The sequence below is a fragment of the Salmo trutta genome, chromosome 33, assembly GCF_901001165.1.
Source record: "Salmo trutta chromosome 33, fSalTru1.1, whole genome shotgun sequence".
Taxonomy (NCBI): Eukaryota; Metazoa; Chordata; class Actinopteri; order Salmoniformes; family Salmonidae; genus Salmo; species Salmo trutta.
Window position 1 is genome coordinate 39,872,869 of NC_042989.1, and position 25,100 is coordinate 39,897,968.

Sequence of the window (25,100 nt, forward strand, 5' to 3'; positions counted from 1 at the left end):
ACAGATGGTCTATAATGTAACAGGGGTCCGAAGGAAGTGAGTATCCCAAATGGCTCCCTATTACCAATATAGTGCACTAGTCCCTTATAGGAGCCCTGGTCAAAAGTAGTGCACTATATAGCGAATATGGTGCCGTTTGGGATGCAAACCCGGACTTTGGGTGTGTTTTAAACATGGGGAATACACAGAGGTAGTGAGGGAGGATAATCAGTGAGTAAACAGGTATACCTTGGAGATCTCACTGACAAGCTCTCCCTCCTGAGGCTTCATAACCTCTGTGGAAAGAAGAGCAAACATTTATAAACAAAACCTCTGTCAGCTCAGCACACGCTCACAGAGGGTTCATTCATCCCTAAGTTCAGCAGCTTTTACAAAAACAAGATAGCCGTTTTCAAACTGCAGTAAAAAGTGCAGTAACTGCAGTCGACTGTGGTATTTTGGACGCAATAATTGCAGTGTAATTGCAGTTATACTGCACTCTGACTGCGGTTACACTGCAAAATTACTTAAGTAAAAAAATAAATATATTTTGGACTCAGTATTTACAGCTTACTGGAGTTATACTACACTATAACTGCAATCTTTTTTCTTAAGGGCTGCGGCTGTGGAGAGGAATCAGTTTTCTTTCTGTTATACCCTTCACTGTGCGTGAATGCAACAACTGTGAGTACAGTATTTGTTTCCTCGTGTTTTCTGACGGAGTTGTCATTATTTTGGTCATATTCTTGTCATGTTGTATTTTATGCACTTGTTTTTATGCTAAGTAACTTTTCCTGTCATATTAGCTGGCTAGCTAACTAAGTTGTTGCCATTTTGTGTCTCGTTTTGAATCATTATATATATATCCATATATATATATATATATATATATATATATATATATATATAAACAGTACCAGTTAAAAGTTTGGACACATCTACTGATTCAAGGGTTTTTCTTTCTACTTACTATTTTCTACATTGTAGAATAATTGTGAAGACCTCAAAACTATGAAATAACTTATGGAATCACTTATGGAATCATGTAGTAACTAAAAAAATGTTAAACAAATAAAAATACATTTTAGATTCTTCAAAGTAGCCACTCTTTGCCTTGATGACAGTTTTGTACACTCTTGGCATTCTCTCAACCAGCTTCACCTGGAATGCTTTTCTAACAGTCTTGAAGGAGTTCCCACATATACTGAGCACTGTTGGCTGCTTTTCCTTCACTCTGCAGTCCAACTCATCCCAAACAATCTCAATTGGGTTGAGGTCGGGTGATTGTGGAGGCCAAGTCATTTGATGCAGCACTCCATCACTCTCTTTCTTGGTCAAATAGCCCTTACAGAGCATGGAGGTGTGTTTTGGGTCATTGTCCTGTTGAAAAACAAGTGATAGTCCCACTAAGCGCAAACCAGATGGGATGGCATATCGCTGCAGAACGCTGGTTAAGTGTGCCTTGAATTCTAAATAAATCACTGACAATATCACCAGCAAAACACCATCACACCTCCGCCTCCATGCTTCACAGTGGGAACCATACATGCAGAGATTATCCGTTCACCTACTCTGCGTCTCACAAAGACACAGCGTTTGGAACCAAAAATCTAAAATTTGGACTCATCAGACCAAAGGACAGATTTCCACCGGTCTAATGTCCATTGCTCGTGTTTCTTGGCCCAAGCAAGTCTCTTCTTCTTATTGGAGTCCTTTAGTAGTGGTTTCTTTGCAGCAATTCGACCATGAAGGTCTGATTCACGCAGTCTCCTCTGAACAGTTGATGTTGAGATGTGTCTTTTACTTGAACACTGTGAAGCATTTATTTGGGCTGCAATTTCTGAGGCTGGTACTCTAATGAAGTTATCCTCTGCAGCAGAGGTAACACTGGGTCTTCCTTTCCTGTGGCGGTTCTCATGAGAGACAGTTTCATCATAGCGCTTGATGGTTTTTGCGACTGCACTTGAAGAAACTTTCAAAGTTCTTTAAATGTTCCGTATTGACTGACCTTCATGTCTTAAAGTAATGATGGACTGTCGTTTCTCTTTGCTTATTTGAGCTGTTCTTGCCATAATAAGGACTTGGTCTTGTACCAAATAGGGCTATCTTCTGTATACCACCCCTACCTTGTCACAACACAATTGATTGGCTCAAACGCATTAAGATGGAAGAAATTCCACAAATGAACTTTTAACAAGGCACACCTGTTAATTGAAATGCATTCCAGGTGACTACCTCATGAAGCTGGTTGAGAGAATGTCAAGAGGTTGCAAAGCTGTCATCAAGGGTTGCTACTTTGAAGAATCTCAAATATAAAATATATTTTGATTTGTTTAACACTTTTTTTGGTTACTACATGATTCCATATGTGTTATTTCATAGTTTCGATGTCTTCACTATTATTGTACAATTTAGAAAACAATAAAAATAAAGAAAAACCCTTGAATGAGTAGGTGTGTCCAAACATTTGACTGGTACTGTATATGTATGTATGTATGTATGTATGTATGTATGTATGTATGTATGTGTGTATGTGTGTATGCGTGCATGCGTGCATGCGCGTGTGTGTGTGTTATATATGTATTATCATAGCAGAGGAGAATTGTTTAGCTCTAGTGCTTTTGCTATTTGCTTCTTAATATGTGCCTTATTCTAAGATGTCAAACCATTGTATTGATTCTATTTGATCGTTTAACTTTCAGACCACAGTGTACGGACACACAACACTGGACAACTGCAGCTTAACGATGGTACAGAAGCCTGAACTTTATGTTAAACCTACCATCAAGATTAAAGATCAGTAAACTGAGGAACAGTCTCTCTCCTGTGTCCCTCTACCCGGAGTACAATCATCTCCATGTCTTTGCCTATTCACACCAGTAATAAATATCAAAGGTTTTATCCTCTTCGACATGGCTTTACCTCTCAGATCACAGGTTAGCACAGAGAGCAGAGCTCCATAATTCCTCTGGGAATGAATCCTTCCTATCTTCCAACCCAGATTGGATATCAGGGAGGGACACAATAGTGACAAAGACCCAGCATTTAACCTCCTTTTCTCTCTGTCTGCTCTGCTCTCTCTGTAGTCACGGTAACCTCTTCCTAAGCATATAAATATCATCTATAGAATGAGTTTATCACTCAAATTGCCAGGGTTTAAAAGCTCTTTCTATAGATTCTATGTTCCTGACTAACCTAGTCACTGACTGACCCAATAAATCATGTAAAAAAACATAGAATAAAAGTTTAGTATTTCATTATAAAATACAAAGTGCAACATTAACGAGTTGTTAGTCCTGACTGAATGTTATGTCCTGCTGTCTGTCTTGTTAAATATTTTTCAAGAAGGAAACCTGCACCAAATCATAAATGTAGTATACTTATTGTACTCTAGTCAGTGGTCTGACGGTGTCTGTTTATAGTACCCAAGCTAGAACTGCCCCTGCCAGCAATTCCCCTGGTGAGGGGGAAGTGACTAACCTGCCAAACAGCTCTACACTGCAGGGGCGAAAGACAGAGGCCAAACTACCTCCTTCTAAGCCTAACAGCAGAAGGACAGATCAGATACAGTATTATAACATAAAGACAACCCATACACCAGTTAATACCTACAAGTTTTCAGATGTTAACCAGTTGATAAGTAATTCTATTCTCTATTCTACTTTAATATATTAGGTTCACTGGAAAGAAAAAGTGATATCTGAAATCCTGTTTTAAAACATTAATATGAAATTACAATGTATCACCTTTGTTCTTTAAAAATAGCAGTTACATATAAAAGTTATAATAATTATGTAGTCTAAAATCAAGTCAACCTACCGATAGAAAAGGATGAAACATCTTCAAATGAAATTCTACTAACAATTTGATGAAACTATAAATGTTATCTTACCGTTATTTGCCACCGCCATTCAGATCATCAAGAAATATCTCATCGCGTGAAATTTGCTCCATCCAAATCCACTTATTTTAGCAAAAAAAATGTGACATTTCATGAATTTGGCACTGCGCTTGTGGCGGAGCCCTGAACCTTTGGTAACAGGTGCATTTGTGCAACAACAAAAAAAGGGGGGATGATGCACCGACGGATCCTTGATACAGTTCGTATCTCCCGGGTGCGTTCACGCAAAAACGAACAACCTGCGTTTAAATGAAACGAATGAGTTGTTTTGAGTCTCCGGGATACTCCGCGCCGTACATCGAGTGCACTCCGGGGCGTGGACGAGTAGAGCGTGGATCTGATTGGCTGGCTTGGGACACTCGTCTGTTTTTAAATCGTAGCTGTCTAGTTTTTCATGAAAACTATCTGTCAAAATTGATTGGGACGTCAATTCATTGTGTATTTGGTAAGAAAAGTTTTTAATTTTTAGCTTCTGATTAACTTAAGGCTCATGTTCTCACGGTGCCATTAAAAATAAAATAAAAAAAATACATTTGCTTCCCATTAGCGTTAACTAGCTAGCACGATGGTAACTCCATAGCTAGGTCAGCCGGCTAATGTTCGTTAGCTCGTTTATCATTCATATCAAATTATTATCTAGCTAACTAACAATTTAATGTCTAACACTGATTCCCCATTAACACAGATATGAGAGATCTTACAGGAGTTAACTTGAAACAGCACTTGACCAAGACGGTCATGTAAACATAGAATATGTGTTTGGTTGCTAGTAGCCCGGTGCACCTACTTGTTCTGTCATTACAGTAGCTAGCTAGCTAATGTAATGTTAATGTCGTTTTAAAATGTGTGTGACTGACATAGCTTCCTTCCAACCCTGCCTCAGACAGAAACAATGAGGACCAGTGAGTTTGATTCATCCTCTGATGAAGAGGAAGTTTGTGAAGAGCATCTGACACCTTTCCAGATCTCCTGGCAAGTTGCTAACTGACACGTGACTCAGGGCAAAGGTCACTGTCCTGGTTACACATGTCACTGATCAAGTAGGTGACCCATGTATCTATACATAGTTTAACGGACCTGGTAGAACATTGATCAATCATTCTCCCTGACAGGTTGCCCTTGTCCATAGTGGACTGTTCTCTGTTTCTTGGAATATGTCCTTTGCCAGGGTGCAAATTCAAAGATATCAGAAGAAATTTACTGAGAGATGTTGGTAAGTTGACCTATTTCTGTGAATCAAGTGTCCTAACAGTAGGCTAATTCCCCTGAGAGGCTATGGTGAGACTGGATGAGTTGTGGACAGTTATGTCCGTCATCATGGGTAATCATTGTCAGTGGGGGAGGGGGGGGGAATCTTCTCTCTGTCTTTCGGTGCAGTCAAGGCCGACGTGACTGTAGTGTTGTTCTGAATCCGCTTGTTGACATTGTGTCCCCAAACGGCATCCTGTTACCTATGGGTGCTCTTTTATTTTATATAGGGGGGGGGGGGGGGGATTTGGTCCACATGCCTACAGTATCTTCACATCTTCTTTGTCCAGGCGAGCTGCAGAACCAGGGGGTGCAGGATGTGTTTGTGTTCTGTACCAGAGGAGAGCTCCATAAGTACCGTGTGCCTAGCTTGCTGGAGACCTACAGGCAACAGGGGCTCGTGGTGCACCACCTGCCCTTCCCTGATGGGGGCACCCCTGAACTGCAGCAGTGCTGCCAGATACTGGAGGGACTGCAAGCCAACCTACACAACAACAGGAAGACTGTCATCCAGTGAGTAGGAAAGAGGAGTAATTCGGATTACAGACGGTGTCATGCCATAAAATCATGCACCTTTCACAAGTTCATTGTTTGACTTGATGTATTGATTTGTTTGTTTTTAAAGTGCCGGTAGCACGTTCCTGTCTTCACAAAACAAACAAGTGTTTAACTACTAATATTCTGTGCTTCTTTTGCCAGTTGTTACGGAGGCCTGGGTCGCTCTGGACTAAGTACGATTTAAAAAAAAAAAATTTGCTCGTCAGTCATTTTGCCTCAACGTCATCAACATGACTCTGAACGGGTGTCTCTGTCCATCTGTCTTCAACAGTTGCTGCCTGTCTGCTGCTTCAGCTGTCCGTCTCCATGACTCCCAACAAAGCCATCGAGATCCTGAGAGAGCACAGAGGGGGTGGGGCCATTCAGACAGTCAAGGTGAGGAGACACTTCTAATCTTTCTATATAAAAAAAAAAAAATCTCTTGTTGAAGCCTGGTCCCAGATCTGTTTGTGCTCTTGCCAGCTCCATTGCTGAGCCATAAATTAATTGTCAAGAGAGCAGAAACAGATCTGGAACCACTAATGTATTGTCTGTCCTTATTTTCTGTTATAATTTCCTCTTTTTTTTCTCCCCCATCAGCAATACAACTTCCTGCATGAGTTCCGGGAAAAATACTCTGCCTACCAAGAAACCAAAGCAGTCTCAGAGCGATCGGTGTCACGATGATACTATTCCCCTTCATCAACTGAGCTCTGCCTTTTTAAATTAATTTTGAGTAATAAAAGCATTGAATGAATATCAACCTCTCTCAAGAAGAGATGGTTTGAAATATGTTGTTTCTCTTATAGCACTTTTTAAAAAGGATGTCGTTTTTTTCTAAGCCCTTTTGATCTTAAACTAAAAGTTTTAGGGATTATCGTGTTGTTGAGCTCTGATATCTGCTTTACATTGTGATTGATGAATGAGTGCCTGTGATATGGGTTTGCAAGAACCATTTGAATCAAAATGAGCAAATAGTGGCTTCTATTAAGCAGGACTGTTGTCTGAGGCGTGCGCTCCACGTTTGTACAGCATAATGGTAGATCAGCTCTGTCCATCGAGCCAGGAAATTAAACCAATCTGGTGCACATCAGTGTACTGGGCGTAGGCTTATTTGGAGTCATTCACTAGTTGTGATTTGGGTCTAGATTCAATCTGTACTGTGGAAGGATCCGCTTTAAAGACTAAGGTCATTTTTTGTATTGGGCCGATTATATGCAGCACTTACTGTGTTCTCAGAACATTGCCTTTAAAACGTGTTTAGACTTGAATCTTTTCCTTGGTGAAATTAGCTACTCTAGTATGAACATGTGGAAATTAAAGTGAAGGAAAGAAACTTACTTCCTGATGACTTTACAGATTGGGGGAGAAATAGTCAATTACACAAGACATTGGGATAAATATTCTTTATCTTTTAAAAAGTTGTCATTCTTGCAAATGGAAATCAAATAAAGACAACCTGATTTAAAAATCCTGAAATCTGCAAGTTTGAGAGAAACATCACTGCTCCAGCAACATCCAGTCCCAATATAATAGGAGTGTAAAACTCTGCAAAAAAGACATTCTCGAATAAATAAATTGATATTTTTGGTAGCCAAAATTGAAATATACATTTAAGCCAATGCAATAAAGTAAAGCCAAATCAACAGGTACATTATGGAATTGGTTGTTTTGAGAGTATATAACAGGTTACACAGATATGCCTCAGTAGGAACGTTTTTATGATCACATATATCAGGAATGTCTACTTGGGATTGCTGTAGCGTCACATCAAATAGCCTATTAGCATCTACAGACAAAAACACCCCTTATTAAAAGCAAGTATGTATAACAAGGGCTACAAAAGTAGAATGATAATTCTTTAGAAAGCATGGTAAACCTAAAAAAAATCTATGAAATAGTTTAAGACAACCATTCTGATTGTCCCAGTCTGTGCAACACATTCTCCATCAGGTGATCAAGATAAGACTCAACCCTTTATACACACACACACACACCTATTTAGGTGAGTTCTAGTTTTCAAATGTGTCTGGGCAGGAAGAGTATTTAATATTCTACAATTGAATAACCATGTAATTATGATAACCCCAACACAAAATAATTTTCACCCCAACACAAAATAATTTTCACAAGCTTGGCATATAATTCACATCCAAAATACCTTAATACAGCATTTATTAATCAGCAATACAGCTCTGAATATAACTGACGATGCTGATCATAACAGAATCTCTTCTAATTTGTAAACAGTCAAAAGTAGGGAGGGGTCCAAAAAAAACATGATAAACTATTTGAAATCAATTTGAAAGCATCAGATAATCACATAATGGAAAAGAATCCAAAGGTCTGTCATCGTTAGTCTTCCTCTCAGACAGCATTCAGTGGACTGACTAAAACTATGAACGAGAGGAAAGCTGTGACCCAAATTGAAGATAAAAAATAAAGAGGGAGAAGTATTTTTTGTATAGTAATGGCCGCTCTGCTCTGTGCTGGGTGGGGGGGGGTTTAGTACATCCTGTTGAAACGGCGGACATCTTGTATCACTCTGTGGTAAATGGTCAGTCTTCCTGCAGGTCCCGGTTTCAGCTTCTCCACTAAAACCACAGTGTTTCATCTCGTACATGCAGATCCTTCCTCTGACCTCTAAGAGCTCACCAACACGTAGATCATCCTGTTAGAGAAAAAAATATCATGAAAATAAAGAGCATTGTTTAAGGTGTTGATGTTTACATCGATTCTCTGGCGTATCGCCTGGAGTGGAGACTGGATAAAAAAAATACTGACATGACTTAACGGTGTTATATTCATTAGGATAATTATTTGAAACAGAGAAGATGAGCTCTTGTAAGATTTTCAGTGCATTTACTATAAAGGGCAAGTAACACTTAAAAACAAAGGAAAACCAGACAGCCTTGAATAGGCAGATACCCATAGAGATAGTAGAGGTAGAGATAATAACATACCCATAGAGATAGTAGAGGTAGAGATAATAACATACCCATAGAGATAGTAGAGGAGGTAGAGATAACATACCCATAGAGATAGTAGAGGTAGAGATAACATACCCATAGAGATAGTAGAGGAGGTAGAGATAATAACATACCCAGAGATATAGTAGAGGAGGTAGAGATCATAACATACCCATAGAGATAGTAGAGGAGGTAGAGATCATAACATACCCATAGAGATAGTAGAGGTAGAGATCATAACATACCCATAGAGATAGTAGAGGAGGTAAAGATAATAACATACCCATAGAGATAGTAGAGGTAGAGATAACATACCCATAGAGATAGTAGAGGTAGAGATAATAACATACCCATAGAGATAGTAGAGGTAGAGATAATAACATACCCATAGAGATAGTAGAGGTAGAGATAATAACATACCCATAGAGATAGTAGAGGAGGTAGAGATAATAACATACCCGTAGAGATAGTAGAGGAGGTAGAGATAATAACATACTCATAGAAATAGTAGAGGTAGAGATAATAACATACCCATAGAGATAGTAGAGGAGGTAGAGATAATAACATACCCATAGAAATAGTAGAGGTAGAGATAATAACATACCCATAGAGATAGTAGAGGAGGTAGAGATAACATACCCATAGAGATAGTAGAGGTAGAGATAACATACCCATAGAGATAGTAGAGGAGGTAGAGATAATAACATACCCATAGAGATAGTAGAGGTAGAGATAACATACCCATAGACATAGTAGAGGAGGTAGAGATAATAACATACCCATAGAGATAGTAGAGGTAGAGATAACATACCCATAGACATAGTAGAGGAGGTAGAGATAATAACATACCCATAGAGATAGTAGAGGAGGTAGAGATAATAACATACCCATAGAGATAGTAGAGGTAGAGATAATAACATACCCATAGAGATAGTAGAGGTAGAGATAATAACATACCCATAGAGATAGTAGAGGAGGTAGAGATAATAACATACCCATAGAGATAGTAGAGGTAGAGATAATAACATACCCATAGAGATAGTAGAAGAAGGAGAGGAGGTAGAGATAATAACATACCCATAGAGGTAGAGATAATAACATACCCATAGAGATAGTAGAGGTAGAGATAATAACATACCCATAGAGATAGTAGAAGAAGGAGAGGAGGTAGAGATAATAACATACCCATAGAGATAGTAGAGGAGGTAGAGATAATAACATACCCATAGAGATAGTAGAGGAGGTAGAGATAATAACATACCCATAGAGATAGTAGAGGTAGAGATAACATACCCATAGAGATAGTAGAGGAGGTAGAGATAATAACATACCCATAGAGATAGTAGAGGTAGAGATAACATACCCATAGACATAGTAGAGGAGGTAGAGATAATAACATACCCATAGAGATAGTAGAGGTAGAGATAACATACCCATAGACATAGTAGAGGAGGTAGAGATAATAACATACCCATAGAGATAGTAGAGGAGGTAGAGATAATAACATACCCATAGAGATAGTAGAGGTAGAGATAATAACATACCCATAGAGATAGTAGAGGTAGAGATAATAACATACCCATAGAGATAGTAGAGGAGGTAGAGATAATAACATACCCATAGAGATAGTAGAGGTAGAGATAATAACATACCCATAGAGATAGTAGAAGAAGGAGAGGAGGTAGAGATAATAACATACCCATAGAGGTAGAGATAATAACATACCCATAGAGATAGTAGAGGTAGAGATAATAACATACCCATAGAGATAGTAGAAGAAGGAGAGGAGGTAGAGATAATAACATACCCATAGAGATAGTAGAGGAGGTAGAGATAATAACATACCCATAGAGATAGTAGAGGAGGTAGAGATAATAACATACCCATAGAGATAGTAGAGGAGGTAGAGATAATAACATACCCATAGAGATAGTAGAGGAGGTAGAGATAATAACATACCCGTAGAGATAGTAGAGGAGGTAGAGATAATAACATACCCGTAGAGATAGTAGAGGAGGTAGAGATAATAACATACCCGTAGAGATAGTAGAGATAATAACATACCCGTAGAGATAGTAGAGGAGGTAGAGATAATAACATACCCGTAGAGATAGTAGAGGAGGTAGAGATAATAACATACCCATAAAGATAGTAGAGGAGGTAGAGATAATAACATACCCGTAGAGATAGTAGAGGAGGTAGAGATAATAACATACCGTAGAGATAGTAGAGGAGGTAGAGATAATAACATACCCATAGAGATAGTAGAGGAGGTAGAGATAATAACATACCCATAGAGATAGTAGAGGAGGTAGAGATAATAACATACCCATAGAGATAGTAGAGGTAGAGATAACATACCCATAGAGATAGTAGAGGTAGAGATAATAACATACCCATAGAGATAGTAGAGGAGGTAGAGATAATAACATACCCATAGAGATAGTAGAGGAGGTAGAGATAATAACATACCCATAGAGATAGTAGAAGAAGGAGAGGAGGTAGAAGGCCAGTTTGCACCAGCCCTCCTTTTGACAGAAGGCCAGGATGTCAGCGTTCATGATTGTTGTTGGATCATAGAGGCCTGGACCACTCATCACCGGCCGGCTCATATACCTTCAGAAAAACACACGAGGCAAATGTATGATATACCTTTAGAAACATATGAAACATTTACTCGTATACCTGCATGAAGACACGAGACATTAGCTGTGTTCGAATACTCATACTAACCGCACTATTTGTGATGTAATTTGAGTGCGTAGTATGCTTATTGGTCATAGTATAGATAGGTAGTATGCTAAAAGTTCCCAGATGTCGTACTACATTCGCCAAAATACAAAGTATACAAGCAGTGGACACTATTTCCATGCTTTTAGGGCCCATAATGCAATTCTTCAGAAAATTTGGCGTGGCTTAATAACGTTTTCAGATTTTAAGAAAATGTCGGAGAATATGAAGCCGAAGTCCGACGAGAACGGAATACAAATTCATCGCTTTAAAACTAATGACAAATGTTGAGCAGTGTAATCAAGTAGTGACTTTTCAAATAAGCTACACGTTATGTTGGCCGACTATTCTTTTGCCTACGCTATCCTTACGCATAGCATTACAGCAGTATGTACCTGTATGTTAGCTAGCTATCCTTACGCATAGCATAGCATTACAGCAGTATGTACCTGTATGTTAGCTAGCTATCCTTACGCATAGCATAGCATTACAGCAGTATGTACCTGTATGTTAGCTAGCTATCCTTACGCATAGCATAGCATTACAGCAGTATGTACCTGTATGTTAGCTAGCTAGCCTTACGCATAGCATTACGTACCTGTATGTTAGCTAGCTAGCCTTACGCATAGCATAGCATTACAGCAGTATGTACCTGTATGTTAGCTAGCTATCCTTACGCATAGCATATCATTACAGCAGTATGTACCTGTATGTTAGCTAGCTATCCTTACGCATAGCATTACAGCAGTATGTACCTGTATGTTAGCTAGCTATCCTTACGCATAGCATTACAGCAGTATGTACCTGTATGTTAGCTAGCTAGCCTTACGCATAGCATTACAGCAGTATGTACCTGTATGTTAGCTAGCTATCCTTACGCATAGCATTACAGCAGTATGTACCTGTATGTTAGCTAGCTAGCCTTACGCATAGCATTACAGCAGTATGTACCTGTATGTTAGCTAGCTAGCCTTACGCATAGCATAGCATTACAGCAGTATGTACCTGTATGTTAGCTAGCTAGCCTTACGCATAGCATAGCATTACAGCAGTATGTACCTGTATGTTAGCTAGCTATCCTTACGCATAGCATAGCATTACAGCAGTATGTACCTGTATGTTAGCTAGCTAGCCTTACGCATAGCATATCATTACAGCAGTATGTACCTGTATGTTAGCTAGCTATCCTTACGCATAGCATATCATTACAGCAGTATGTACCTGTATGTTAGCTAGCTATCCTTACGCATAGCATAGCATTACAGCAGTATGTACCTGTATGTTAGCTAGCTAGCCTTACGCATAGCATAGCATTACAGCAGTATGTACCTGTATGTTAGCTAGCTATCCTTACGCATAGCATATCATTACAGCAGTATGTACCTGTATGTTAGCTAGCTATCCTTACGCATAGCATATCATTACAGCAGTATGTACCTGTATGTTAGCTAGCTAGCCTTACGAACCACATAACATATCATTACAGCAGTATGTACCTGTATGTTAGCTAGCTAGCCTTACGAACCACATAGCATATCATTACAGCAGTATGTACCTGTATGTTAGCTAGCTAGCTAACGCTAGTTGGCTACTAAAAGATGGAACTTGCCAGTATATTAACTACATGATACCTAACTAACTACCCAAAGTTTATTGACTTGATTATTCAAGTCATTCTTAGCTAAGTGGTATAGTCGTTGTGCCTTCTCAATGGACATAAATTAGCTCTGGCTATCTACTCCGATTTCAGACCACTTTCGTCTTAGTGTGCCAGAGCGCAGAATAACTGACGAATTTACGAACGTGCAACACCAGTTGAATGGCCGGTGTCGGTAAACGTCGGTAAAAAAAGCATAATTAAGTTAGTCACCAACGCTCTGGATAACATGAAAACAGCCTAACCAGCTCTGCTAGGGAACGTAAAATGGTAATTTATGTCTGGAAGTAGCTAGTCTCTCTCCGAGAGGGACATGCTCTGAATTTACAAAACGGACAATCTGACAACGCTCTGAATTTACAAATGCCCTGAGCGCACTCTGGCACTTCAGATTGAATTTACAAACACACCCGAAGTCGTAAAATATCTAGCTAGTCATTTGTTATGCTAAAAAGTTAGCAAGAGGTTGCATAGCATCAACTTCCGGTAGACAGACTTAGTGCTAGTACGCTCAACTGAAAGGATACCGTTTGTTTACGGTATACTAAAATGAACTAGTAGTATATACTCATTAAGTATGTAGTATACAGTATGTTAGTATGGGTATTCAAACACAGCTATTTACTCATAACTAAAGGAACGCGTTAAACATTTACTTATAGAAAAGAAATGAAGTATTTCTGCATACCAGCATTGAAACAGTACAAACAGCTGTGTTCAGCTTGGTTTCTAAGTCAATTACACTGGTTTCTGTAGAAACAATACTAAAAACACTGAAAGGCAGCATTACAAAACGGCAGCATAACCCAAGCAGAAAAATCAGTCACCCAGGTCGAGATTAAATCAAGTTGTTTTCAACAAATCGTGAAAAATGACAATAGCAGTTGTAAGGGTCAACGTTGCAGCGGGAACATCTAAGGGTTAGAATGTTGTAATGTAAAGCTTGTATTCACTCTGATCCAACTTGACATTAAAAAAAAAAAGGTTCATTTCAGATTGATGTTGACATCTGCAGCGTTTTTCCCATTAATGTGATATATGCTAACGCGGAAACATTGCCTTTAAAAAGCACGTTGGTCGACAGCGCTCCAAGGATTGAATCCCGGGTCAAAGTGAAGATTGTTGTAGACGTGTACGTACCTCCAGACGTGGTAGGCTAGCAGTGGCATGTTGAGACCGAGGGTGAGCCACTCAGCAGCACACAGGAACATCACGCAGAAAAACACATGGATGAGATACTCCGGGAGCACAAGCTGGGAGGAGCATGTAAACAACAACAACATTAGTAAACAACACATTAATTAGCCTTATACTTAAGGGAGTCATACGAACAAGACAAGAGTCAGGAAGAGTCTCTGAAGGCTGCCTCAGACCGGTCTACAGATTGGACTAGAGTCAGGAAGAGTCTCTGTAGGTTGCCTCAGACCGGTCTACAGATTGGACTAGAGTCAGGAAGAGTCTCTAAAGGCTGCCTCAGACCGGTCTACAGATTGGACTAGAGTCAGGAGGAGTCTCTGAAGGCTGCCTCAGACCGGTCTACAGATTGGACTAGAGTCAGGAGGAGTCTCTGAAGGCTGCCTCAGACCGGTCTACAGATTGGACTAGAGTCAGGAAGAGTCTCTAAAGGCTGCCTCAGACCGGTCTACAGATTGGACTAGAGTCAGGAGGAGTCTCTGAAGGCTGCCTCAGACCGGTCTACAGATTGGACTAGAGTCAGGAGGAGTCTCTGAAGGCTGCCTCAGACCGGTCTACAGATTGGACTAGAGTCAGGAAGAGTCTCTGTAGGCTGCCTCAGACCGGTCTACAGATTGGACTAGAGTCAGGAGGAGTCTCTGAAGGCTGCCTCAGACCGGTCTACAGATTGGACTAGAGTCAGGAGGAGTCTCTGAAGGCTGCCTCAGACCGGTCTACAGATTGGACTAGAGTCAGGAAGTCTCTCTGAAGGCTGCCTCAGACCGGTCTACAGATTGGACTAGAGTCAGGAAGAGTCTCTGAAGTCTGCCTCAGACCGGTCTACAGATTGGACTAGAGTCAGGAGGAGTCTCTGAAGGCTGCCTCAGACCGGTCTACAGATTGGACTAGAGTCAGGAGGAGTCTCTGAAGGCTGCCTCAGACCGGTCTACAGATTGGACTAGAATCAGGAAGAGTCTCTGTAGGCTGCCTCAGACCGGTCTACAGATTGGACTAGAGTTAGGAAGTCTCTCTGAAGGCTGCCTCAGATATTAAACTGACTCGTTATAAACTGAAATAGACTGTAGAATACACCTATAAAATCAGGAAATAGACATCTCAAAATCTCTCAGATTGCTTTACAATTGATATTAATAATTATATGACCAGAGCAATAAAGTGCACAGGACACCATGAACATGAACTAAGTAGACATTGGAACTAACAAGTCAGATTTTATCAACATTTTGAAGAGACAGTTTCCCCCCTCCCCGAGCACACACACACACACACACACACACAATGTTAATGATTTGATCACACGTTTACATTACTATACATCATACAGTAGATGCTCATTGCACAAGACCTTTGGGGGTGGTTAGCAGGGCAGAGAACAGAACATCTTTCACCATTCATGCACTACCAAGAGACATACGATATGGAACATGCATTATAAATCATACGTTTGGACCAGAGAGAGGACACCAGACCGGAGGAATCAACTCACACCTAGGCTGCGTCCAAATGGCAACTTATTCCCTATATAAAAAAAAAAGTGCACTACTTTAGAACAAAGCCCTACTGGTTACTCTATGGGCCATGGCCTGGTTCAAAAGTAGTGCACCGTGTAGGGAATAGGGTGCCTTTTGGGACGCAGTTTTCTCCCGTCTGTCTGTCCCATAGGACAGGGTTACTGTGACGTCATCTGGTATAGACTCAGGCTTGTGAGGAGGAGGAGGAGGGGCAGATGGAATCACTACATGGAAGCCATGCATTTGATCAAGGAGGGGTGGTTCAGGATGACCCGCCACTTCCCACAGATGGAGGGGGGGGGAGGAGGAAGATGGAGGACACAGTGGGTTTCATCCCTGCACTGTATTGCTACATTTAAAAAACATGTGGAAGGAGATTTTATGTTACACAAGAGCGTAACGTAGTAGAAGGTTTTAGGGTCTGCGTCCTAAATGGAACCCTATTTCCTATAGGGACTATGGTCAAAAGTAGTGCACTATATAGGGAATAGGGTGCCATTTGGAACACAAACTATACGATGTTGCCCATAGGAGAAAACCGAACTATTACGGGCAAATTTGGTTACTCAAGATTTGTGAACTCAAATCTGCAGGTCTGTGACGCAGCGCCCATCTTGAACAGAACTAGAACTCGCACTCTATTCCCTACATAGTGCCCTACTTTTTGACTAGGGCCCATAAGGCTCTGGTCTAAAGGGCCATGGTCAAAAGTGGTGCACTAATATGGGGAGTAAGGTGCCATTTGAGATTCCCCCTATGCCTGGGGGGAATTCATGTTTTATGTAAGGTAACGTCACCCGTTTTTACTATCCAATCAGTGATTCCTACATAATGTTTATCTAGAGGTTGTAAGTAAGATTCTACAGCCATCTGTTCCAAACCCCGAGGTGACCATATATAGGCTTGAGCCAAAGTCTAGTCAAATCTACTGTCGTTGTGTTTACAAAACAAATCTTAAACTCAAAAAACGCTAGTCTAGAAAGCATGACGGTCAAGCAATTTGGGATGAAAATTCTCAGCATTTTACAGGACTACTTTACTTTGACAATTTAGAAATGATTCTTATGCTGCTGCTTTAAAAACTGGTAACCTTGGACTAGTTAAGGCAAACAGAGGCAGTAGGGTTGTGGTACAACAATAGGTGTGAATGATCCAGGCCAGGGTAATAGAGCACAGATTAACCGGTCCTGAGATCCACAGTAATACAGTACAGATTAACCAGTCCAGAGATCCACAGTAATACAGTACAGATTAACCAGTGCTGAGATCCACAGTAATACAGTACAGATTAACCAGTCCAGAGATCCACAGTAATACAGTACAGATTAACCAGTAATACAGTACAGATTAACCAGTAATACAGTACAGATGAACCAGTCCAGAGATCCACAGTAATACAGTACAGATGAACCAGTCCAGAGATCCACAGTAATACAGTACAGATGAACCAGTCCAGAGATCCACAGTAATACAGTACAGATGAACCAGTCCAGAGATCCACAGTAATACAGTACAGATGAACCAGTCCAGAGATCCACAGTAATACAGTACAGATGAACCAGTCCAGAGATCCACAGTAATACAGTACAGATGAACCAGTCCAGAGATCCACAGTAATACAGTACAGATGAACCAGTCCAGAGATCCACAGTACAGATGAACCAGTCCAGAGATCCACAGTAATACAGTACAGATTAACCAGTCCAGAGATCAACAGTAATACAGTACAGATTAACCGGTCCAGAGATCAACAGTAATACAGTACAGATTAACCGGTCCAGAGATCAACAGTAATACAGTACAGATTAACCGGTCCAGAGATCCACAGTAATACAGTACAGATTAACCAGTCCAGAGATCCACAGTAATACAGTACAGATTAACCAGTCCAGAGATCCACAGTAATACAGTACAGATTAACCAGTCCAGAGATCCACAGTAATACAGTACAGATTAACCAGTCCAGAGATCCACAGTAATACAGTACAGATTAACCAGACCAGAGATCCACAGTAATACAGTACAGATTAACCAGTCCTGAGACCCAGAGATCCACAGTAATACAGTACAGATTAACCAGTCCAGAGATCAACAGTAATACAGTACAGATTAACCAGTCCAGAGATCCACAGTAATACAGTACAGATTAACCAGTCCAGAGATCCACAGTAATACAGTACAGATTAACCAGTCCAGAGATCCACAGTAATACAGTACAGATTAACCAGTCCAGAGATCCACAGTAATACAGTACAGATTAACCAGTCCAGAGATCCACAGTAATACAGTACAGATTAACCAGTCCAGAGATCCACAGTAATACAGTACAGATTAACCAGTCCAGAGATCCACAGTAATACAGTACAGATGAACCAGTCCAGAGATCCACAGTAATACAGTACAGATGAACCAGTCCAGAGATCCACAGTACAGATGAACCAGTCCAGAGATCCACAGTACAGATGAACCAGTCCAGAGATCCACAGTACAAATGAACCAGTCCAGAGATCCACAGTAATACAGTACAGATTAACCAGTCCAGAGATCAACAGTAATACAGTACAGATTAACCGGTCTAGAGATCCACAGTAATACAGTACAGATTAACCAGTCTAGAGATCCACAGTAATACAGTACAGATTAACCAGTCCAGAGATCCACAGTAATACAGTACAGATTAACCAGTCCAGAGATCCACAGTAATACAGTACAGATTAACCAGTCCAGAGATCCACAGTAATACAGTACAGATTAACCAGTCCAGAGATCAACAGTAATACAGTACAGATTAACCAGTCCAGAGATCCACAGTAATACAGTACAGATTAACCAGTCCAGAGATCCACAGTAATACAGTACAGATTAACCAGTCCAGAGATCCACAGTAATACAGTACAGATTAACCAGTCCAGAGATCCACAGTAATACAGTACAGATTAACCAGTCCAGAGATCCACAGTAATACAGTACAGATTAACCGGTCCAGAGATCCACAGTAATACAGTACAGATTAACCAGTCCAGAGATCCACAGTAATACAGTACAGATTAACCGGTCCAGAGATCCACAGTAATACAGTACAGATTAACCGGTCCAGAGATCCACAGTAATACAGTACAGATTAACCGGTCCAGAGATCCACAGTAATACAGTACAGATTAACCGGTCCAGAGATCAACAGTAATACAGTACAGATTAACCAGTCTAGAGATCCACAGTAATACAGTACAGATTAACCAGTCCAGAGATCCACAGTAATACAGTACAGATTAACCAGTCCAGAGATCAACAGTAATACAGTACAGATTAACCAGTCCAGAGATCCACAGTAATACAGTACAGATTAACCAGTCCAGAGATCCACAGTAATACAGTACAGATTAACCAGTCCAGAGATCCACAGTAATACAGTACAGATTAACCAGTCCAGAGATCCACAGTAATACAGTACAGATTAACCAGTCCAGAGATCCACAGTAATACAGTACAGATTAACCAGTCCAGAGATCCACAGTAATACAGTACAGATTAACCAGTCCAGAGATCCACAGTAATACAGTACAGATTAACCAGTCCAGAGATCCACAGTACAGATGAACCAGTCCAGAGATCCACAGTACAGATGAACCAGTCCAGAGATCCACAGTACAGATTAACCAGTCCAGAGATCCACAGTAATACAGTACAGATTAACCAGTCCAGAGATCCACAGTAATACAGTACAGATTAACCAGTCCAGAGATCCACAGTAATACAGTACAGATTAACCAGTCTAGAGATCCACAGTAATACAGTACAGATTAACCAGTCCAGAGATCAACAGTAATACAGTACAGATTAACCAGTCCAGAGATCCACAGTAATACAGTACAGATTAACCAGTCCAGAGATCCACAGTAATACAGTACAGATTAACCAGTCCAGAGATCCACAGTAATACAGTACAGATTAACCAGTCCAGAGATCCACAGTAATACAGTACAGATTAACCAGTCCTGAGATCAACAGTTAATTTAATCCCATAAAAAATCCTTTGTAACGCCTGTTCAACTGTCGGAGACCAGTCAGGGCAAATAGAGTACTCCTTCTTTAAATATTGAATTATAACCTAACCTATTAAAATGTAGCCTTGGCCCTACTTAAAATCTCTCCTTGGGAAATAAATAGTATTCCCATTAAATCCTCGGCCAACTAGTGAATAAATAGGTCTAATGGTTCATTTTAATATTAGGGATATTACAATAGTATTCTTATCACAACACTATATGGAAACAAAGGGTAGGTTGTATAGAATCATGCATGTTCTGAGCATTTGCAAGTCTTTTCAGTTAACATCTGTACGTACGTACTGCTATATAGTCAATAACATTGGTACCTACATTGATGCGTCACCGCACATCCCAATGCTTTTGAGGAACCCTCTTCCAGTGTAATACAAATAAACTACACTTCCTACGGACCAAGGCCCCTCTTGGTGTGCGTCCCAAATGGCACCCTACTCCCTATGGGGGCCTTGGTCAAAAATAGTGCACTAAATAGGGAATAGGGTGCCGTTTGGGATTACAGCCTTAATGATTATAAATGAAAGCGTACACAAAAACGTTTCATCCCAGTTTTCACCCCTTTCCTTAAGCTTTAACATATGAAATCTGAAGCAATGAAAAGCCAGTTACACACACAGAAACATAGCAGGCTGGTAAAAGTGGTTGAAACTACTGTAAGTCTATCCTATTAGCTACTGTACTCTCCAATCGTGAAGGATCTATATCTCATGGGGAAAATGGGCTTGGTGATACAAAAAGGTGAGCACACACAGGAAGCAATGCAACGTAGTAATGTGTACATGACTGGTATGCTACTGGCTCAGGCATGAGAAAGAACAAAAAAAGGAGAAGTGGTAATGGAATCTGACAGTTTAAACTTCATCATGGGACTCAACTCAAGGTTGAGTCCGAGTCGAGGTCTAACATCCTATAAACGGCACTGAGCCGGGTTTGGCTATGCCAAGACATTTTGTAATATCAATGAGCACAGAAAGCTGAGACTTCAATCCATAACCTTGATGTAAAATTAGTCCAACGAGGACACCTATTCTGAGAATTGTTCACTGAAAAGACGTTTGCAAACACTCCCCCCCCCCGTGCAGAATGACAGACTGGAGACTGAACTTGAACCGAAACTGGCATTTTAAATCGAAGATTGGTACAAACCTTCAACGCAATTTTGACTCTTTTAATCTTTTTGACCTTTTCAACTGTCTTTATGCCGATAAAAATTGTAGATAAAAAAAAAAAAATGTGTTAGAGTTTGACAACTGACAAGATCACTGTAGATTAACAGTCAAATACTCAGGTTGGAATTAAGCATAACAGTGCAGCAGAGAAATCCCTCCTTAGTGTGACCACTAGGCCGTAACCTCATCCCTCCTTAACCTCATCCCTCCTTAGTGTGACCACTAGGCCGTAACCTCATCCCTCCTTAGTGTGACCACTAGGCCGTAACCTCATCCCTCCTTAACCTCATCCCTCCTTAGTGTGACCACTAGGCCGTAACCTCATCCCTCCTTAGTGTGACCACTAGGCCGTAACCTCATCCCTCCTTAGTGTGACCACTAGGCCGTAACCTCATCCCTCCTTAGTGTGACCACTAGGCCGTAACCTCATCCCTCCTTAGTGTGACCACTAGGCCGTAACCTCATCCATCCTTAGTGTGACCACTAGGCCGTAACCTCATCCCTCCTTAGTGTGACCACTAGGCCGTAACCTCATCCCTCCTTAGTGTGACCACTAGGCCGTAACCTCATCCCTCCTTAGTGTGACCACTAGGCCGTAACCTCATCCATCCTACTACACACATTATAGAAAGCATATCAGCATTCGGTCAAAGAAGCTAGGAGAAAGACATCACCTGCAACAAAACATGTTTTACTTACCGGATTCAATGTGTTACATTGATCTATGGGATTCTTGTAATCAGTCTTCAGTTCATCAAATGCAATTATCTGTAGAGAAAGAGAACGTATGTTTAAGTAAATTTCTTCACGCCACATCTTGAATGACAGAGACAACGGCATCATTAAACAAAAACAACGATTGCAAATCATCAAGATTGGCATTTTTGAATCTGAGCATAAATCGCCTAATAGAGTGAAAAATTAACCTTGTCCTAGAGAGATTTACATGGTTATCAAAACGTCATGCCAGGGTAAACCTACATGAAACACAGCCCTTATTTTAAGGGTTTCTAAAATCCCCAATGGGGAAAATGAATGGTGGAAAAACGATTGGAATCATTTCCCTGTTCGACCGCTAGGTTTTATGGGTATTCAGACACGTCCACTGTGGCGCTCTATGGCCATTAACAGTTTTTATTTTATCTTTATTTAACGAGGCAAGTCAGTTAAGAACAAATTCTTATTTACAATGACGGCCTAGGAACAGTGCCTTGTTCTGCCTTGTTCAGAAGGCAGAACAACAGATTTGTACCTTGTCAGCTCGGGGATTCGATCCAGCAACCTTTCGGTTACTTGTCCAACGCTCTAACCACTAGGCTACCTGCTGGTTACTAGTCCAACGCTCTAACCACTAGGCTACCTGCTGGTTACTAGTCCAACGCTCTAACCACTAGGCTACCTGCTGGTTACTAGTCCAACGCCCTAACCACTAGGCTACCTGCTGGTTACTGCTCTAACCACTAGGCTACCTGCTGGTTACTGCTCTAACCACTAGGCTACCTGCTGGTTACTAGTCCAATGCACTAACCACTAGGCTACCTGCTGGTTACTGCTCTAACCACTAGACTACCTGCTGGTTACTGCTCTAACCACTAGGCTACCTGCTGGTTACTGCTCTAACCACTAGGCTACCTGCTGGTTACTAGTCCAATGCTCTAACCACTAGGCTACCTGCTGGTTACTGCTCTAACCACTAGGCTACCTGCTGGTTACTGCTCTAACCACTAGGCTACCTGCTGGTTACTAGTCCAACGCTCTAACCACTAGGCTACCTGCTGGTTACTAGTCCAACACTCTAACCACTAGGCTACCTGCTGGTTACTGCTCTAACCACTAGACTACCTGCTGGTTACTGCTCTAACCACTAGGCTACCTGCTGGTTACTGCTCTAACCACTAGGCTACCTGCTGGTTACTAGTCCAATGCACTAACCACTAGGCTACCTGCTGGTTACTGCTCTAACCACTAGACTACCTGCTGGTTACTGCTCTAACCACTAGGCTACCTGCTGGTTACTGCTCTAACCACTAGGCTACCTGCTGGTTACTAGTCCAATGCTCTAACCACTAGGCTACCTGCTGGTTACTGCTCTAACCACTAGGCTACCTGCTGGTTACTGCTCTAACCACTAGGCTACCTGCTGGTTACTAGTCCGACGCTCTAACCACTAGGCTACCTGCTGGTTACTAGTCCAACACTCTAACCACTAGACTACCTGCTGGTTACTGCTCTAACCACTAGGCTACCTGCTGGTTACTAGTCCAACGCTCTAACCACTAGGCTACCTGCTGGTTACTGCTCTAACCACTAGACTACCTGCTGGTTACTGCTCTAACCACTAGGCTACCTGCTGGTTACTAGTCCAACACTCTAACCACTAGACTACCTGCTGGTTACTGCTCTAACCACTAGGCTACCTGCTGGTTACTAGTCCAACGCTCTAACCACTAGGCTACCTGCTGGTTACTGCTCTAACCACTAGACTACCTGCTGGTTACTGCTCTAACCACTAGGCTACCTGCTGGTTACTGCTCTAACCACTAGGCTACCTGCTGGTTACTAGTCCAATGCTCTAACCACTAGGCTACCTGCAGGTTACTGCTCTAACCACTAGGCTACCTGCTGGTTACTGCTCTAACCACTAGGCTACCTGCTGGTTACTAGTCCAACACTCTAACCACTAGGCTACCTGCTGGTTACTAGTCCAACGCTCTAACCACTAGCCTACCTGCTGGTTACTAGTCCAATGCACTAACCACTAGGCTACCTGCTGGTTACTAGTCCAACGCTCTAACCACTAGGCTACCTGCTGGTTACTAGTCCAATGCACTAACCACTAGGCTACCTGCTGGTTACTAGTCCAACGCTCTAACCACTAGGCTACCTGCTGGTTACTAGTCCAATGCACTAACCACTAGGCTACCTGCTGGTTACTAGTCCAACACTCTAACCACTAGGCTACCTGCTGGTTTCTAGTCCAATGCTCTAACCACTAGGCTACCCTGCAGCCCGCTCAGTGAGAGGAAAACCAACTTTTTTCCTTTGTAGAAATTAGAGAACAACTATCTCCAGGAGGATACTGTATATAATCTATATATCTACACTGTTTGTTTACAATGTCCTCAAGTACTAGCTAACGTTAGCTACAACAACGGCTTGTACAGCCAGCACAGGGGCTAAAACATGATGCAGGCATGTGGATTAATAACTAACATCCCAACAACAGTCTTTAATTAATTATTATATTAGCTAGCCATCTTATCTTAGTTGGCCAACTAACGTTACTGTGTTCACCCGTTTAGATACCTCCATATAGCTAGGAAGCTACCGTTAGCTAGCAATCAGAAACTGACGTTACCATATAAAAACTAGCTAAATGCTAACGGGTGGCTAGCTACGTATCGTATGTTTTAAATTTCGAGTAAAAATAAATAGCTACCCATTTGTCTCTGGATAACTAGTTAAGCCATATATTCTGGTCGTGGATATAAACACGAATTAGTATTTTCGGTCCAACAACACGAATTGGTGTGTGCCATTCATTCTTGGTTAGCTAACGGTTGACAAGCCTGTTTCGCCACTAGTTTAGAACAAAAACATTGGGATAATCTATATAATACCTACATTCACTTTCAAACCGTACTGTTTGATTAAGACACCAATATACTCACATGCCAAATGGCGAAGAAAATAAGAGCAGCCGTAAGCAATAGAGCAAGCATGTAACAAAAGGCCGCGAATGTGAACGCCATTTTTTGTGTGTGTAGCTTACTGGCTGATGTAGCTAGACACAGGAGAGGTTAGAAACTACAGAATGGATTGATGGCAGAGAAACTAGACCGGAAGGGAAGGGAGGGAGGGAGGGAGGGAGGACAGAGGGAGGGAAGGGAGGGTGGGAGGGGAGGGAGGGAGGGAAGGGAGGGTGGGAAGGAGGAAGGGAGGGAGGGAAGGGAGGGTGGATGGGAGGTAGGAAGGGAGGGAGGGAGATCAGAGGGAGGGAAGGGAGGGTGGGAGGGAAGGAGGAAGGGAGGGAGGGAGGGTGGGTGGGAGGTAGGAAGGGAGGGAGATCAGAGGGAGGGGTGGGAGGGAAGGAGGAAGGGAGGGAAGGGAGGGTGGGTGGGAGGAAGAGAGGGGGGAGGAA

At 41.4% G+C, this 25,100-nt stretch overlaps 3 protein-coding genes across 10 annotated transcripts in view; 1 reads left to right on the forward strand and 2 right to left on the reverse strand.

The window, feature by feature from the left end:
* Positions 1-4,042, reverse strand: part of si:ch211-67f24.7 (uncharacterized) — a 30,864-nt gene extending 26,822 nt beyond the window's left edge. For 4 of the 6 annotated variants that reach the window (XM_029730935.1, XM_029730937.1, XM_029730934.1 and 1 more), the window contains exons 1-2: positions 3,872-4,041; positions 229-275 (exon numbers count right to left, since the gene is read on the reverse strand). In XM_029730935.1, coding sequence (XP_029586795.1) covers positions 229-275; positions 3,872-3,890 — 66 coding nt within the window. In that variant the 5' untranslated portion in view covers positions 3,891-4,041. Of the gene's footprint in view, positions 1-228; positions 277-3,871 lie in introns of those variants that run through there. The other 2 variants (XR_003871525.1, XM_029730939.1) reach the window with 2 other exon arrangements.
* Positions 4,043-4,216: 174 nt separating this feature from the next.
* cdkn3 (cyclin dependent kinase inhibitor 3) lies at positions 4,217-7,130 on the forward strand. 3 transcript variants are annotated; one of them, XM_029730944.1, is made up of 7 exons: positions 4,217-4,325; positions 4,764-4,852; positions 4,993-5,093; positions 5,419-5,641; positions 5,828-5,859; positions 5,958-6,061; positions 6,266-7,130. In XM_029730944.1, exons 2-7 carry the CDS (start codon positions 4,773-4,775, stop codon positions 6,350-6,352), a joined length of 627 nt encoding a protein of 208 aa, XP_029586804.1. In that variant the 5' UTR covers positions 4,217-4,325; positions 4,764-4,772; the 3' UTR covers positions 6,353-7,130. The 3 variants fall into 3 exon arrangements, with proteins under 3 accessions (XP_029586804.1, XP_029586806.1, XP_029586807.1); XM_029730946.1 differs by having other exon boundaries at positions 4,768-4,852; XM_029730947.1 differs by lacking the exon at positions 5,828-5,859 and having other exon boundaries at positions 6,266-6,302.
* On the reverse strand, positions 7,057-24,799 carry cnih1 (cornichon family member 1). Its single transcript, XM_029730952.1, has 5 exons — positions 24,631-24,799; positions 21,659-21,727; positions 14,162-14,274; positions 11,107-11,250; positions 7,057-8,336 (listed from the first exon to the last, which is right to left on the reverse strand). The coding sequence occupies exons 1-5, from the start codon at positions 24,709-24,711 to the stop codon at positions 8,309-8,311; spliced, it is 435 nt and encodes a 144-aa protein (XP_029586812.1). The 5' UTR covers positions 24,712-24,799; the 3' UTR covers positions 7,057-8,308.
* Positions 24,800-25,100: the final 301 nt, after the last annotated feature.

What these genes read in the sequence shown, in the direction of transcription:
- cdkn3 (XM_029730944.1), top strand. Translation starts at nt 4,773, where the DNA reads ATGAGGACCAGTGAGTTTGATTCATCCTCTGATGAAGAGGAAGTTTGT. An exon ending in ACACCTTTCCAGATCTCCTG is followed by an intron (nt 4,853 to 4,992) that starts GCAAGTTGCTAA and finishes TCTCCCTGACAG; the next exon opens with GTTGCCCTTGTCCATAGTGG. An exon ending in AAATTTACTGAGAGATGTTG is followed by an intron (nt 5,094 to 5,418) that starts GTAAGTTGACCT and finishes TTCTTTGTCCAG; the next exon opens with GCGAGCTGCAGAACCAGGGG.
- cnih1 (XM_029730952.1), bottom strand. Translation starts at nt 24,711, where the DNA reads ATGGCGTTCACATTCGCGGCCTTTTGTTACATGCTTGCTCTATTGCTT. An exon ending in CTAGCCTACCACGTCTGGAG is followed by an intron (nt 11,251 to 14,161) that starts GTACGTACACGT and finishes GTTTTTCTGAAG; the next exon opens with GTATATGAGCCGGCCGGTGA. An exon ending in TTCTTCTACTATCTCTATGG is followed by an intron (nt 8,337 to 11,106) that starts GTATGTTATTAT and finishes TTTCTCTAACAG; the next exon opens with GATGATCTACGTGTTGGTGA.